We start from the raw sequence: 16374 nt of genomic DNA on the forward strand, positions 1-16374 counted from the left end.
TTTTCCAGAGTTTACTTTTATTGCTGGAATTCAATGAAAGTAATAGGGAGCTTCGCAATTATAATAGGTTCAAATCAAGAACAGAAACACATCATCAGTATAAAGAATATTTTTACATCAAGTTATCCAAATATTGTAAATCTCAAATATCTGCAAGAATGTTTAAGATGAAGGTCTCCAAACAATCTTGTTTACCTTTCTTGTAATTTTCTTTTAAAAAAATGCAGGGCAGTTTTTAAATTTCTTGGGTTATATTTGGAAATGTTAGGTTCATTTCAACTTATTGCTGTTGACCATACATGTATCTGTTAGAAGTTTCAAACAAAAACTTAACTTCTCTTACATCATATTAACTTGTTGCTTTCTGTTAACATTAAATGCTACAATAAAAATCTTTGAAGACAGAGAAATGCTTAGCTTGTTCAAGACCCTTATAAATGTTTTCACGAAAATCATAATGTAACTTTCTTGTTTTAGTGTACTTAAACATTGAAAAGCCCACTAACATACACCATCAAAGGCAATGTCATGTAACTCATGTCACTGGTGTTTTATGGAGGCTGATGGTAATTAATTTTCTTCATATAAAGAACTGTTTCCCTCATTTAGATCATTGGGTTAATGAAATAAATTGACATTGTTGTTAATCTGTTCTATAGCAATAAAACTCAGGATAATAAATTACAGATAATTGTACCAATTTTACTCAAACTCAGCCAACTTGCCGGTTTTCAAATTGAAGTGTGAACAACAGGAACATCATCTTTGTCAATTTTGTAAAAGGGAAGTGTGTGGACATCTTCATTTACGCTATTTACTCTGTCATTTTAAAGACTTCTTTGCTGAACCTGTTTCTAAAACATCGACATCCATATTTTAAACAAAGTAGAAATGTTCCAGTGCCAGAGTTGGTCATAATTTTAAGTGGGACTCATTAAACTTAAAATCTTGAGTGTGCCACTTAGTTTAGTAGACACAAACATTGTGGTGTATGCCAAAAGAAAAAACGTGCTCTTTGGCAGGCACAGGTTTGCCATGAAGCAACACAACAGCTTCTTTGCATCAAGTAGCCTTGCAGACGTTTTACAACTGATTAGAAATATTTACTGCAGTGCTATGTGACATGCAAAGTTAGGAGTAATGTTTCATGTTTCTAAATTCAGACAAGTTGGCAACCTGAAGTTAAATGTACGAAGAAAATAATTGAAAACTACACTTTAGCGTTTTTTTAATTTTGTTTATAAACTGTAGGGTTTTCGATAAGGCCACACCAAATTGATAACTTGTTCATCGGATTTTTTCCAAAAAATAATGGGGCGAGCGAGCAAAATAATAATAAAAATATTTGTTTTGCATTTAGCAAAAAAGAGGAGCGAGCGAAGAGAGAACAAATATATATAGTCATTTAACTCACTTTTGCTCACATTTTATTCACTTATTAACTAAACAATGATATTGTAAACAGTACAAGGATGACATCCAGTGAAAGAATGATAACACTAAAAGATAATTCTATACAAATATTAGTTTTGAGATCAAACAAATGCTATTTGAGATCAAGCAAATGTATTTCTTTAAACTATTTCATAAATGAGAGAACCCAAACCACAGTTTTTTTAAACCTTTTTGAATTTATTTTTTTTTCAAAATACCCTATGCATGGCTAAGTTAAAGCCTGGACACAAGCGCCAGTGGTCGCAGCCACCTGCCTGTCCAATAGCATATCTAGATCTATTAACTAGGTTTTTCACTTTTCCTTAGGAAAACTTGGTTAAAAATAATTCTCTATTAAAATACATTGTCATATCTCATGCCATGGAAATGACTAGACAAGGTGACTTGAAAAATAACTCACAAAATGAATACAGTAAAACTGTGATCGCTCGAGGTCGCCGGGGACCAAGCATAAACCTCGAGGGAACCGATGTTTCGAACGACCCAATTTTCAATTCTCCAGTATTTTATGAAATATATTTCAGTGTATCTCACGTATGAAGTAGTCTGTTTACTAGGACATCGATTATGTGTTGCATTGTGGAAATCGCTCATATGTTCAAAGGCTGTCGTTTACTATATGTATATTTAATATAAAATGTAAAAGAAATATCAATGAATCAATTTTTTTTACAAAATGGCCATATTGCAAAGCAAAGTGACAAAAAGGAATTCTTTTCAGAGATTCCGATGTTGGATCGATTTGGTAACGATCCAACATCGGAATCTCTGAAAAGAATTCCTTTTTGAATATGGCCATTTTGTAAAAAAAAATGATTTATTGATATTTCTTTTACATTTTATATTAAATATACATTATTCATATTTTTATAACTCATTTACATTTCTCACAACTAACTTCTCATAGTTATCTTTTAAAACTAATATCGGTCATGCGTTAACAGTGTTAAACGGTTTTTCACACCTTATCAATTGCCTTTCAACTGTCATTGCAATTTTTATAACTTGCGAAAACTTTAATACCTAGCAATTGATTGTTATTATGGAACACGCGGTCGGGAAAAAGTGTAGAATTATGACCTCGAGGGAGCCATAAGGTTTTGTTCATGATTTGTGTACTTGGGACCGAGAGTATTGCTCGACTTTGACATAATTAGGTTTCGATGCAGCGTAGGTATATTTTATATGAAAATAGAAGGAAAAAAGTTAGGGACCAAGCTCCGACCTCGAGGGAAAGACGGTTCTTGAACGACTGCTTGTTCGAACGACCGCAGTTTTACTGTATAGTCATTTGCAATCAAATATAAACTATAGCTATCACTCTTGCTTTGACTACATGATTGGCATTGGTAGCCATCTAAGTTCGAAGAAAAGAATTTACAAAACACCTACACCGTATTGTAAACCTTTTCAGCTGAAAATATGTCACAGAAAATTCCAGCCAGCTCCAGATTGATTTTAGGCTTTCTCAGAATTTAACGCCCATCTTTTTTAAACTTGCAGATTTTCCTTTATTTTTTTAGATATCTTGTTCAAATTTAATACAAGTAATAGAAAACATTAACATGTATACAAAAGACACTTTTACTTATGTTGTACTGCAAATACTGATTGTGTCAATTTTCATATATATAGCAAAACAATATTTCAAGAAAATACAAGAATATGCAATATTTTTTCATAGACAAAAACCAATCGGCATAAATATTTAACACTTGAATAATTTCCATATATAGTATAAATATACACATGAACATCTAAAAATTCTACAAACATTTATTCGCAACACAAAGTGTGATTAAAACCTTTTCCAATCACACAGTCTGACACCTTTTTTTTATCCTTTTTGATTAATATTTACAAAATATACACAATCTGGCTTGTTTGATGTTTTTGTTTGAATGGTAAAACTCATGGGATTGCATGAAGCACACATGAATGTCAGTCAGGTTAATTTTTAGCATCATCCTACTGTCCACGAACATTGACTTATCGGCGACCAAGGACTCCACCCCAAGCACGCCCTCGTTGCCTCATGGGGACAGGAATTTCATGATACGCTGCGTCAGAGGAATCTGAAATTTTAATAAGCAATATTATACATAAATGTTCATTGTAGTATAATGTAGTATGCATTACTGAAACAGTTTGACAATAACACAAGAAAGGTGGTGCTCGTTTCTTGGCCAAACTTCATTTTTCTATTAATGTACATGCATTGCATATGAATTAAATAGACACTATACTCTGATCTGTAGCAAAATAAAAACAAATATGCATAAATCATAAAATGTATATTTTTGAAGGAAACAAATAATACAAAAAATACATCATATTTGCTATATTAACAGCAAAACATCAAAGAAGTTAAAATACACACCTGAAGTTTTACCTGGACAGGTGTAGTAGGTAAAGATGACTGTCTTTTCACTGTAACGGTCATCTGAACTCCCGTCAAACATGTCCGAACCAAATTCACTGTCATTCACGATAAAATTCAGCAACCCTTGCCCAGTATATATACGTGTACTTTAAGCGGGAGCCAAATTAAAACAAACACATTTGTCCAAAATTTAATCAAACTTTAAATGGTGTTAGAATTGTCATTTGTAGAAATGTTGATGTAATTTTCAAGAATCAGGAAGTGTTTTAGTCTCGGTCATCTAGACGCTTGTATCTCGGTCTATATCGTTCATATACTCTAATTGATGCGGCTGCATGATTGAGCCGGTGCATTGATAATTGTTACGATCGAAAAACGCGGTGATAAGGGAAAAGGCTACATTCTACTAAATAAATTGGCACTCGTAAAAAAACAACTTTTTTTTTAGATGGTGCGGGCGCAAGTGATAAAAAAATAAAAATATTTTTTTTGCTTTTCTGAAGAAATAGGTGCGGGAAATCCGATGAACAAGTTATTAATTTGGTGTGGCCTAAGTCAAACAATAAAGAAGCAGATAAGCTACTACTCATTTTACTTAAAATTTACTTATTTTTTTCCCAATTTTAACTGACCTAATATTCATCTGAAAACAACATATGTATTTTCATGCTTTATATATCATTATTTTTCAAATTATTAAATACATCCATAATCATGTTGACCCACATTCATGTTTGTGACTGTAAGAATCTGTGAAACTTAAGATAGGAATAATCTATAAAAATGTGACATACTCAATCTTCCACTAATTGATAATCAATGGAGACACATTAGGGTAATTACCCGAGTTCCAGAAAAAAAGTTCTGACATTCTTTGCAGAGACAATGTGATAATGTCGTACTGTACAGTTGTATTAGTCAATAATAGTACAATTACTTAAGTATGCTGTGAAAAATCTAGGTTTAGAAGTATGTTACATTCTAACTGCTGATAATAGGCCTTTTTGGATGAATTTTTAGTCTGCCTCATATACATCTTTGGAACAGATAGTGTCAACAATTAAGTCTGTGGGCAGGACGCAGCTCAGCAACGACTTAATTGATTCACAGACCAAAAACAAGCCCTTACTTTCTTAGTGTAGAGTGCAGAGCCTTATAATTAACCTGCGCGCATGCAAGATCTTCCAAATAACCCACTTTATAAAGCCAATTAATGACTAAATAGAAATTTGGGGGTTATGTTTGTCAGCATTTTTCTAAATAATTAACTGTGAATCCTAGCAGGTATCCCATTGGCACAGGCATGAGCATAGACACTAAAACACATGGAAGGCTCATCAGAGGATGTGGAATTCTTTTTTATCATGAGTACAATGCTTAAAGGTGACATGTATATGTTTCAAGGAAATAAAGCTGTTGTTATGATTTAAACTGGAGAATCAAGTTTTCATTACTAGAGTAACTTTCTTCATGTATATTATTGTTCCTTTGGTCATGATTTCTCATAATTGGAATTCTGCTTGAACTCTCCCTGATATATTTTGTTAATATCAAGCACCATTCTAAAAATAATACATGTATAATAAACACCTTGACTATTTATGAACATATGGCAATAATATTGTACATCAATACATGTATCTTTGTTGAGAAGAGCGATTTCAAATCAGTCAGGTAATTTGACATTTTCATTGGCACATTACTCAGTTTTCTGTTTTACTCTGTGTCTGAAGAATACACATTTTTTTAAAGATATTCAATACAGCAATATATGTAATGTAATCATAGAAGAATAAAGACATTCAATACAGCAATATATGTAATGTAATCATAGAAGAATAAAGACATTCAATTCAGCAATATATGTAATGTAATCAAAGAAGAATAAAGATATTCAATACAGCAATATATGTAATGTAATCAAAGAAGAATAAAGATATTCAATACAGCAATATATGTAATGTAATCATAGAAGAATAAAGACATTCAATTCAGCAATATATGTAATGTAATCAAAGAAGAATAAAGATATTCAATACAGCAATATATGTAATGTAATCATAGAAGAATAAAGACATTCAATACAGCAATATATGTAATGTAATCATAGAAGAATAAAGACATTCAATTCAGCAATATATGTAATGTAATCAAAGAAGAATAAAGATATTCAATACAGCAATATATGTAATGTAATCATAGAAGAATAAAGAAATTCAATACAGCAATATATGTAATGTAATCATAGAAGAATAAAGACATTCAATACAGCAATATATGTAATGTAATCAAAGAAGAATAAAGATATTCAATACAGCAATATATGTGATGTAATCATAGAAGAATAAAGAAATTCAATACAGCAATATATGTTACATAAAAGCATTCAATACAGCATTATATATGTAATATAATCATAGAAAATAAAGATGTTCAAAACAACAATACATCTAACGTAATCATAGAAGAATAAAGACATTTAAAACAGCAATGCATGTAATTTGTAATCATAGGAAAATAAAAACCTTTGATACAGCAATAAATGTAACATAACTGTAGGGTACATAAAGATGTTTAGTTCAGCAAAACAGCAAACTGTATGCGAAATATATGCAATTAGAAAAATCCACAACGGTTTCTTTCTCAATCCAGGTGACCTACGACCCTGTAACTAGGGAGATCCCACTGTTTTACCGTCGCCAGGAAAGCAACGAGGACCACCGCGTCCCCACCCTCAACAACCTTCAGCGTGTGCCATCCTTCGATGACCTTTCTGATGACTGCTCTGGTGGGTTTCATGTAAATGTAGAGCCAAATTGTGTGAAAAATTAGATTTTGCCTGCATTCAGTATTTGGTTTTACCAAAAGCATCCCTTGTAGTTTTTGTTTGTCTTCAGCTCCTTAAATATTTTCAATGGTATTCATTGTACTTCAAGACTTGTACTACTTTATTGTCTACAAGACAGTTGAAGGTTATAATAGAATTCAGATATTTGTACCTTTTTACCATTCCCTTTCCCGTTTCATTAACGCTGTACTTTTCCCTTTCTTTTGAAGGTGCTATTTGGGCTGTTTTCATGTACCTAATATTACTGTAAGATGTCATTTTCTTTCAGCAAATATTAGATTATGGTAATCAGTTCATAGTCCCTTTAGTGATATAATATTTATTAGCTAATTTCAGTGTTTCGCCATACTAAGATCCCACGGTGGGTTGTACAGAATCGGAAGGTGACAGGTCAAAAGGCTTTCACTGACGCTTTGTCCGGGCAAAAATAAATCCTTTCACCTAAAAATACATGTTTTTAGTAATATAATCTCAGTTTGAATGAGGTAACAATTATCAGGTAATAAACAGGACTTGAACCTTTTTCATGTCAAAATTTGACAAGGTATCGCAATTTTCAGAGTGATATCTTTATTCAAGTGTTCATTGATCGATTCAGAAGACATTGTCACTCAATTATAATCAATTCAATGAAATTGTGTCCATATTTCTGCTGATAATTGCTATAATGGATGGTTCTTGGGGTAGATAACATCGCTATATCACCTGCAAACAATATGAAAATCAGCTGAAATTGTCACGTAATGGATCCGTAAACAGTGATTTGCATTTCTATTTCATGTGATTGAATTTTATGTCCCTAAAATAGCTGAAATTGGAACATTTCTCGAGGTAGAGATAGGACAATTTTAAGAATGCACACAGCAACGCTTTTTGAACAGAAAAATGGTTTCATAAGTGTTTTACATATAATTACTAGTAAAAAATATGTGAATTATGATAATAATCAGATATTACAGTATCTTCCCTCTGATTCTGAGAATCATTATAGTTGTTTTTTGTTGTCTATTAAAATGAAATTTTGATGAGTTAGGAAAATAATTCTCCTGAATTCAAGTTACTGAAAGGTTTTTTTTTACCAGTGATGTATCATAGGGATTTTTCCATGGTGTTTTTTATGTCAGCTGGAAATAAAAGCAGCCACAAGATGGACTGTACCACCCCACTTCATGATTCACAATAAGTTTTGGTTGAACTGGTCCAATACCTGATGTTTTACACAAAAAAAATATTTGAACTGGCCTTAAAGTCATTTGAACCATCTGTTTTGGCCTGCAGCCTGTTCTCATTGAGAACCCTGACACTGCAGTTTATCATATAGTTGGCCAGCATTTTTAGAGATTTGATAAACAAAGATGTACTGATATATTAATATAAGTAATAAGGTTTATAATTAGTTGTCTCTGGATCATGGCTCGCCATAACATGCTGAACTACCGGCAACCTTGTACATGTTTTTGTTTCATGCCAAAATCTAGGGTATAATTATTACTTGGTGGTTCTGGTAACAGTTATGTGGAACAATTCATTCATACAAGTCTGCTAACCTTACAGTATGATCACACATGCTTGCCAATGTTCTGATTCAGAAGTTCCAACCGGCAACTGCTGAGTAATTAATGTCTTTATAATTTGCGTATTATTATTTTTCAAAATGTTTTTTTTTTTTCAAAAATTATGTCAGGCAATTTATCAACTCCAACATTTACAATGAGAGGTTTTGGCTATAAAGAAACTGTAATGTTCTCGAGTTGTTATCAATCACTGATAGTCAAATAAAAATGTAAATTTGTTTGTCATGGCAACTCCCGATTTAAGTGGTATTATAAATAGCTTATTGAATAACGGTATCTTGGTTACATTTAGGGAAGTTTAAATATGAATGTTACAAGCATATTTAATCCAGTTATGAAATTTCAAAGAATATTCAAATGATCTTATACCAGATTATGTGATCCGATTGAAATGTCAAGCACAGGTTGTGTTTGAACAAAAAGATGAAATCATGAATGAGCAGCTGATCTGTGATCTGATTGGTTAATATTCTGACACTTTGACCCAGTGACCTTACACTGATGTTATGCAGGCTTCCAGCCAATAAACCACAAACCTCAGATTATCCACCTGTAGAAGAGCACTGGCAAAATAGACTGGCATACCCAACCGACATTGTTTGAGTTTGTCTGATTTTCTATGAAAAAAGTTGAGGTATTGTCAAACTTACAGTATTGTGGCCTTTAGTTGCATCAATGGATTTTTATGATTCAAAGATTTAAATTTTGGCCAGTACTTAACACAGTTTTTAAGATATTATATCATCACAAAAGGGGGGGGGGGTTCACTGGGGGGTTCACTGAGAACAAAACATGCATGTTAAACAAAGCCCATAAGTAACTAATAAGTTATGACCCTTGATCAACAGTGAAAAATGAACAATGTAACAATGCTGCTAACTGTTTTAAATATAGGTTATAACTCAACTCTTATTAATTGAAAATCAAGCCACGTGATTGAATAATGTTCTGGGACAACATCTTGTAGAGTTAAAAAATGACTTGACTTCATTTGTTTGACAGAAATAAACATTCATTAACCAAGACTTTATTTCAAAGTGACTTTAAAGCTGAGTTCATCAACATTCAAATGTCAAGGTTATATCTGGTCATGTTCACTTATTTATCTTGACATTTATTTCTACCTGTTCCCATACACTAACAGTACCAAAGTTGTCTTTTGTAACTACAATCTTGCTATTCATGAACATCTTCATAATAATAAGTGTTTATTTCTGCTCTTCTAAACAGTAAGTGCTTATGAACACTAAAAAATGTTAATCCTATTTTATATTCAAAGGCTGCGAACATGTTTGTGACAAGTAAGTATTTAATTTTATGGAAAAAAGTCTTAAAGCTGACTGTTCTTATGATATTTGCATTATTTCGAACCAAATTTGCATTAGTTCATTGTTCTGGCCCTCCTTTTTTGATCAAGTTGTCTAATATTCAGAGGTTAAGGAAAATACACCTTTTAAACTTTACATCAAACTGACAAGGGGATTTGTATGAAATGGTAAGAAAAATAATTCAACCTCAAGTAGACCAGCATACAGACTGCCAGTTAATAATGTTCTATGCTTTGGCTTTCTCCAGATATGTGTTCCAACTTTATTAATGGTCTAACCACAACCTGGTAGGAGCCAGTCTATGTTCTGGTGTAGCACTGGTTAGCAGTGGGCCACTCCTTATTATTGTCTGAAAAAAGGCATGATTATAATATCAGCTGGGTTATGAGATTGACTGGACTTTATCACTCCACTGCAGGGTTAATAGTACCCCCTGCTCCACATCAACAGTCATTCAACTCAGTCATTCAACTTGTGCTAGTTACTGGGATCAAAACTGATTTAAACCACAGAGTATTGCAACCTTGTACTGCCCAAATCTCGATGAAGACTCTTTGCAATGACCAATTATTTCACAAATTTGATGAGATTTGGAAAATTTATACCAAAATAGTGTAAAAACTTTCAAGGGTCACTTACTTTGGCGCCAGGCATTCAAGTAGGGGCTAAAATCATTTTGCTGATTTTAATTTATATGGACAAGAAATTGATAGTTTTTGATATCTGATTGTGTATTTTTTTTGTGAATGGTGGAGTGAATTTCATTAATTCATGAATAACATTTCCATTCAGGGAGTAACTGGGCACTCATTGTCCAGCCCCTAATGTTCAGATAAATGAGAAGGCTTTCAAGGTTGCTTAACTTAATTTCTTTTTCATTCAAATTTGATATTGAAAATCTTCATTGAGAAAAAGAGTCGTGGTCCCTGTAGGGTCAATTCTCCAAGTTAATGGACAAAGCTTATCATTTTAAAGTGATTGGACATCAATTTTAACAGGGGTCAGGGGTTTTAGAATCAATTGAAACCTAGATAGGGGCAAAGCCCTTGTAGCCAAATTTGTTTTATCAATCTTTCATGGTTGTAATATAAAAGGAGGATTTGTTCGTTTATGACTCTTGTTATTTGATCTGTTTGAATCAGGGAAGAGAAGATGGCCTTCAAAGCATTTGCACCATCTGAGAACTGTTTATTGCCCTGTAGTTGATACAATGTATACAAAATAAAGATGTGTTTTGTTTTCTTCAGTGGCCAAGGGAGTGGTCAAAGTCTGTGTGTATGTGCTGGTCAACCTTTGATCTCCGTTTTACTATTCCAAACAATTTGTATCATCTTTCTGCTTACTGTTAGTAGCTGTTGCCTGCTAGAGGCAGCATCTTCTAGATTAACAGTTACTAAAACATTTAAAGTTTTATATTTTACATTTATTTTAAATGTTTTTTTAGATGTGTGAACAATGTTTTACCTGACTAGGTTGATTTATAGGATTTCAGGGTAGATTTCTCCTGATCAAATATCTAAATTTATCAATTGGGATTTTTTAAAATTGGTTTTATAAATAGAAAAAGTATTTACATTTTATAAATATTTTTTGTGTCTCCAAATTTGTCAATCATGTCAAATATAGAGACAAGGAACCTAGACTTTTACTTAAAATGATTACTCACAGACTAGCTTCTAAAACAATATTCTTACGGAAGTCAGAACGTTTGCTTTGTGGCAAAATTTCGTTGTTTTATACTAACAATGGTGACATAGTAAATGGCACTCCCTAATTTGTTTAATTTTACTTCTTCCCTTCGTTTGTTGCTTAGTTAAGGAGTTACGGGACAGACGTTCATTGTTCGTGAACGTAATCATATCTATGGCATTGTGCTATTGTAATTCTGCTTCCTTGCGTAATATAATCAGTTTTTACCATTCAAAAACAGCCTGTGACTCAGTAGTATTTGTTTAATGATTTTAACGTTTTCATTGTCATGGAGACTTACATAATGGTTTGAAAGGCTACCTTTCATTGGGCAAATGTTTTCATTGTGGTTTTATGTTCATGGCGACATTTTTATTTTGATCACTCATAAAAATACAATTCCTCAAACAAAGATCTGTTTGCCTATCAGAGCATGTAATATGGTATAAAGGTTTGAATTCAATTAGTTGGCCCTCACTGATGTTAAATAAAAAACACAATCCATAAAGACTTCATTAATTTAGATCAATTTCCGTATTTTCAAAATTTACAAACATAAACGTTCATTAAATTTTTTATAGTATGATATTTGTAAAATTAATCTTTAAAAAAAAAAACCTGATAGTTTTTACAATGGGATTTTTTTTGTAAATGTTATATAATCCGACGGAAAATATGATTTATTGCCCATTATTTAATCAAGATTAATGCAATCCCGTTACTTAGTACTTATTTCACAAAACATAATGGGCCAGGTTGGTTGATGCTGACAGAACATTAATTCTTATGATGTAAGTATAATGTTTGTCCGCATTAATTAATTACATCACATCATGAACATAGACTGCGTTCACGTTGACAGGCCATGTCGGCAGCGACAGACTGGTTTGTTTATCTGCCAGCTCGTGCCTGGGATTGGCTCCTGCGACTTTTCTGGGTCAACCCGGAAAACTCAGATAATAAACCTTCAACATTCATATTTACTGTCTTTATAATTGTATGCATTTATTTTAATAATGGCTAATGATATTAATTATTGTTGTTGCCTCACTTGACGTTGTGCATTGGGAAAGAGGACTAATTTATGGTGAAGAGAGCATGTTAAGGTTGTTACCTTGTTTATCTGAATTGTTGGCCAAGGTCTTTTCCACTTGTTCTTAACACATGATTTATTTATGGTGTCATAGTCTGTACTGTGTTTGCATAAGTGATAACATTGATTCAGATGCTGCTATTACTGCTGCTGCTGCTGCTGTTGCTTTCATTCTGATGGTGTTGGTGGTGGTGACGATGAAAATGATGAAACCAACAATGATGATGGTGATGATAAAAATATAATGTCAGTCCAGATAACTTTTTGAGCCTTTTCAGTGGAAAATATTTCAGTTGTCACCAAAGGATGGTTTATACTAAAATACCCTAGTAAAGTTATGGTCAGCCTGACATGGGATGGTCATACTGGTGACCTGAAATCCGGCCTCCTGCTCTGTATAGTGTCAAGGCACAAAGAACCTGCCTGCCAGTTTTTAAACTTTTAGATGATATTGCAATCTTCAAACTGTTCTTTAAACTCATTGCAAATTACCTCTTTTCTTCAAAGATGTATTTTAACGTCAGAATCCATTAATTTTTGAGAAAGCACTTTGTGTACTGAAATGTCAAAAAAAAAAAAAAATTGAGCAAAAATATATCTTAGATGTTATGTAAATATGAAATTTTTGCCTTGTGCCTCACCTGTGTAAGCAATATTGGCGTCACCTGCCAAGCAGGCACTGGTTGCACGTGCTTCCCGTTACCCATTGCTCGGGAGAGTAGTAATGGGAAGCAAATGGTGCATGTGCCACTTCATATTTCATTGATAGAGAGTAGATCATCAGTCTCTTGAATGGCGTGTGAGAAAAACAGTGAAAACCGCCACTCTGCAGGGTTTGAGGCTTGTTGTGTCATTTTTAGTAGTTTTAAAACTCAGTAGGTTAAGAGCCAGTATTTATAACATGTCGGATGTGCATGTTTTTCTTGGAACATGCAAACTGTTGGAAATATGGGTGTGAGACACATGCTTGTATGGCATGTATTAAGGAATACAAATCAAAATCACAGTTATATAAACACTTCTGAAGCATGCAACTCTTTCCAAACAAATATCATGAGAAATTGATGTTCAATTTCTAATGCTGAGAAATGTTGATGAATTACTCTGAAGGCTTGTTCCTCAGTTTGGCCTTAATTGAACCCTAAAGTTCAAGTGTCAAAAGGACAACATTAATCATGATGACCATGTAAGCCTGAACATATTGGCATTCTAGGTACACTCTTGCCCACAGTGGTCAGAAATTAGCTCAGGTTGAGCGATGTTTTATTGCATATTATAGAGAACTGAATTTTCTACCTTCTGTACCCTGTGTGTAGGAGTGGGTAGGCTTTTGTTTTTGGTTACTAGGCACCATGCTATCAAAATGTTTTTTCCAGACCCAGATAATATGAATGAATTAAAAACCTACTTGGCAGTGAATGAATATCTAGTGATGATGTAATGACATTCCCAGGGCTGGAATCGTCATCTGCCTGATGGCTCTTGTTAGAGCAGGTGGACCACTAGAAACCCTCTTAGACATAACGGTGTGCTACCTTCACTGAGTTGATGTATTAAACTTCCCGAAAATCTTGAAGTCATTTGGGGAGACTCATTATAATCAAGTCTTTGTCACTGTTGTCGTAAGCAGTCTGGGAAAAAATTCAAGGAGGGCTTATCAGGTTTGTTTATGGCTCAAGGTTTTTCCATTTAGTCATTCTGGTAACTTTGGAAACAAAATCAGATCTTCATTAGTTATTCCCAATATAATAGTGCAAAAAGACTAAAATTGATGATACTAAATCTGCTGAAGATCTAGCTAGTCTGCCAAATAAAAGACAGGGATTGTTTTACATTACTGCAGTAAGATGCATGGTGTGACAGGTGGCCAGCATATTATCAAGGAGTCCTGGTTGCATTATCAACAGCACAGCCTGTGGAAGTCAAGCCTGTAGTCAACAGCAAGCCAGTTTGGTTGAGTTGTTTCAGTTTATCTTGCCGGGAAATCTGTGTGCAGTGTTGGTGATGGATTAGCGCAGTGTGATGGTTCGTGGGGGTGTCACAAACTTGGCACTGATGCAGCTTCTTTCCCCACTTAATTTTCTCCAAGCAGTTCATGTTTGCACTTCTTTTAATGGCCTTGGATTGTATCTGAAATTTCTTCTGATCGGCACTTTCTTGGCATAATGCTTTTCCACAGTACTTGATTACTGTCATCTATGTATAGGTCAGGTTGGCTGGGTGGATTTTTATGTGATCTTTCAATACAGCTCCTAGCACAATGGAATTGCAAAAAACGCAAACAGCAAACGCCACCTGTACCTCGTCACAGAAGAAGACTTGACTACCACAGCTTTATGTACTTTCTTATCACTATGGCATAGCACTTTGTTACTCTAATTCTTTTACAATTACTTTATGGTTTCTGCTAATTTTAGCAACTAACAGTGAGTACAGCAGCAAATATAGGATCCTGCATAGCATCTGCAATAAAAGTCATGGACTGACTTTCACCTGCCCACTGCATGTATGTGAACATAATTAAAGGGGATAATAAAATATGTATACTTTCTGCATAATGAGTAATACATCTAAAAAAATATATTCAGTATTCTCATGGAATTGGTATTCAAAGTCATACTGTTTTGCACTCATAACACGGTTTAGTGCAAAATAAGCACTGAGTCACTTAATTGTTTGAAGACTACATATATATCAATTCAATTAAATCTTGTATCTTCATACTTTTCTTGAAATCAAAATCCTGATTTTGAGTGTGTTAATGTCATGTATGTAAATCAGTTATTATTAGCATTTTCCCTGCATAATATTTATGTTTCAAGATGCACATAAGTTTAGGGTACTGTCAACTATGGCAGACTTAAGTCTGAGCTGTGTGTCAAAAATATGTTTTTATTTTCAGCTTAAGCTGTTTTAGTTAGATTTTAATTAGCTATGACTTGATGCCTTCTAAAGAATTTATCCAAATGTGGCCAAGCATTCTGAAATTTAGTTATTGTTTATTACCACAAACAGATACATGAAATTCCTCAACTTTCATTTGTAGTTTTATTAAAGGACATTTATGTTTAAGTAATGTAAACTTATTTTATCCAAATGACTTCCCTTAAAAATTTTTAGCTCACCAGAGCACAAAGTACTCAAGGTGAGCTTTTGTGATCGGTCTTTGTCCGTCGTACGCTGTCCGTCCGTCAACAATTGCTTGAAAACATCTCCTCTGAAACTACCTGGCCAAATTCACTGAAACTTTACAGGAAGCTTCATTGCATGACCCTCTACAAAAATACTAGGCATTGAGATTGATCAACAACAACAACAAAATGCTCGACTTACTGTTTTGTTTTAAAAGAAAATCTCTGAAACTACCAGGCCAAATTAAAAGATACTTTACAGGTAGCAGCTGAGTTCATTGCACAATGTCATTAAGAAATTTGAAAATCACCTGACTTTCTAAATACCTAAAATTCTATGTTGCTTTACATACTAATGATTTGCATTTTAAACCTAAGATGTTTTTGGTTAAAAAAAATATTTTTTAATCATACTTACACTGTTACTTTCATAAATTATTTCACTTGAAAGCTTAATTATATTCAACTGTTGCAGTTCACAGGAACCATAACTATGGCTACAGTATTTCCGGAGTTATTTTTATTTGTTCATTTTCATTCTTTACTTTTGTGGAAGAATTTACTCCAAAAGTCTTGGAGGTATTGACATGAAATAATTGATGAAAGTTACAGTGTAAGTATGATTTTTTTCACCAAAAACATCTTTGTTTTGCACAATGAAATCAAATGCTGTAGCTGATGCTAAGTTGACATTACTCAAAAATTATTAAGCCAGAGTTATGGGGCTTGCTTACAACTTAACAGGGGTTGACACTTACTATATTTCCAAAGTGTCTTTGTTCTATGTTTTAATACAAAAATATCATTGTTTTTGATGGTCAAATAATTTCAGCTTGAGCTTGAAATGAATTTCGGTGGTCTATGTATCATGAA

The 16374-nt window shown here is 33.3% G+C and overlaps 1 protein-coding gene across 1 annotated transcript in view; it reads left to right on the forward strand.

Annotated features, from left to right (window-relative positions):
- LOC128235983 (protein C-ets-1-like) overlaps positions 1 to 16374 on the forward strand; it is a 50876-nt gene that overhangs the window by 7826 nt on the left and 26676 nt on the right. Inside the window, exon 4 of the mRNA XM_052950767.1 lies at positions 6491 to 6626. Coding sequence (XP_052806727.1) covers positions 6491 to 6626 — 136 coding nt within the window. The remainder of the gene's footprint in view (positions 1 to 6490; positions 6627 to 16374) is intronic.

Source organism: Mya arenaria, chromosome 5, assembly GCF_026914265.1.
Source record: "Mya arenaria isolate MELC-2E11 chromosome 5, ASM2691426v1".
Classification (NCBI taxonomy): domain Eukaryota; kingdom Metazoa; phylum Mollusca; class Bivalvia; order Myida; family Myidae; genus Mya; species Mya arenaria.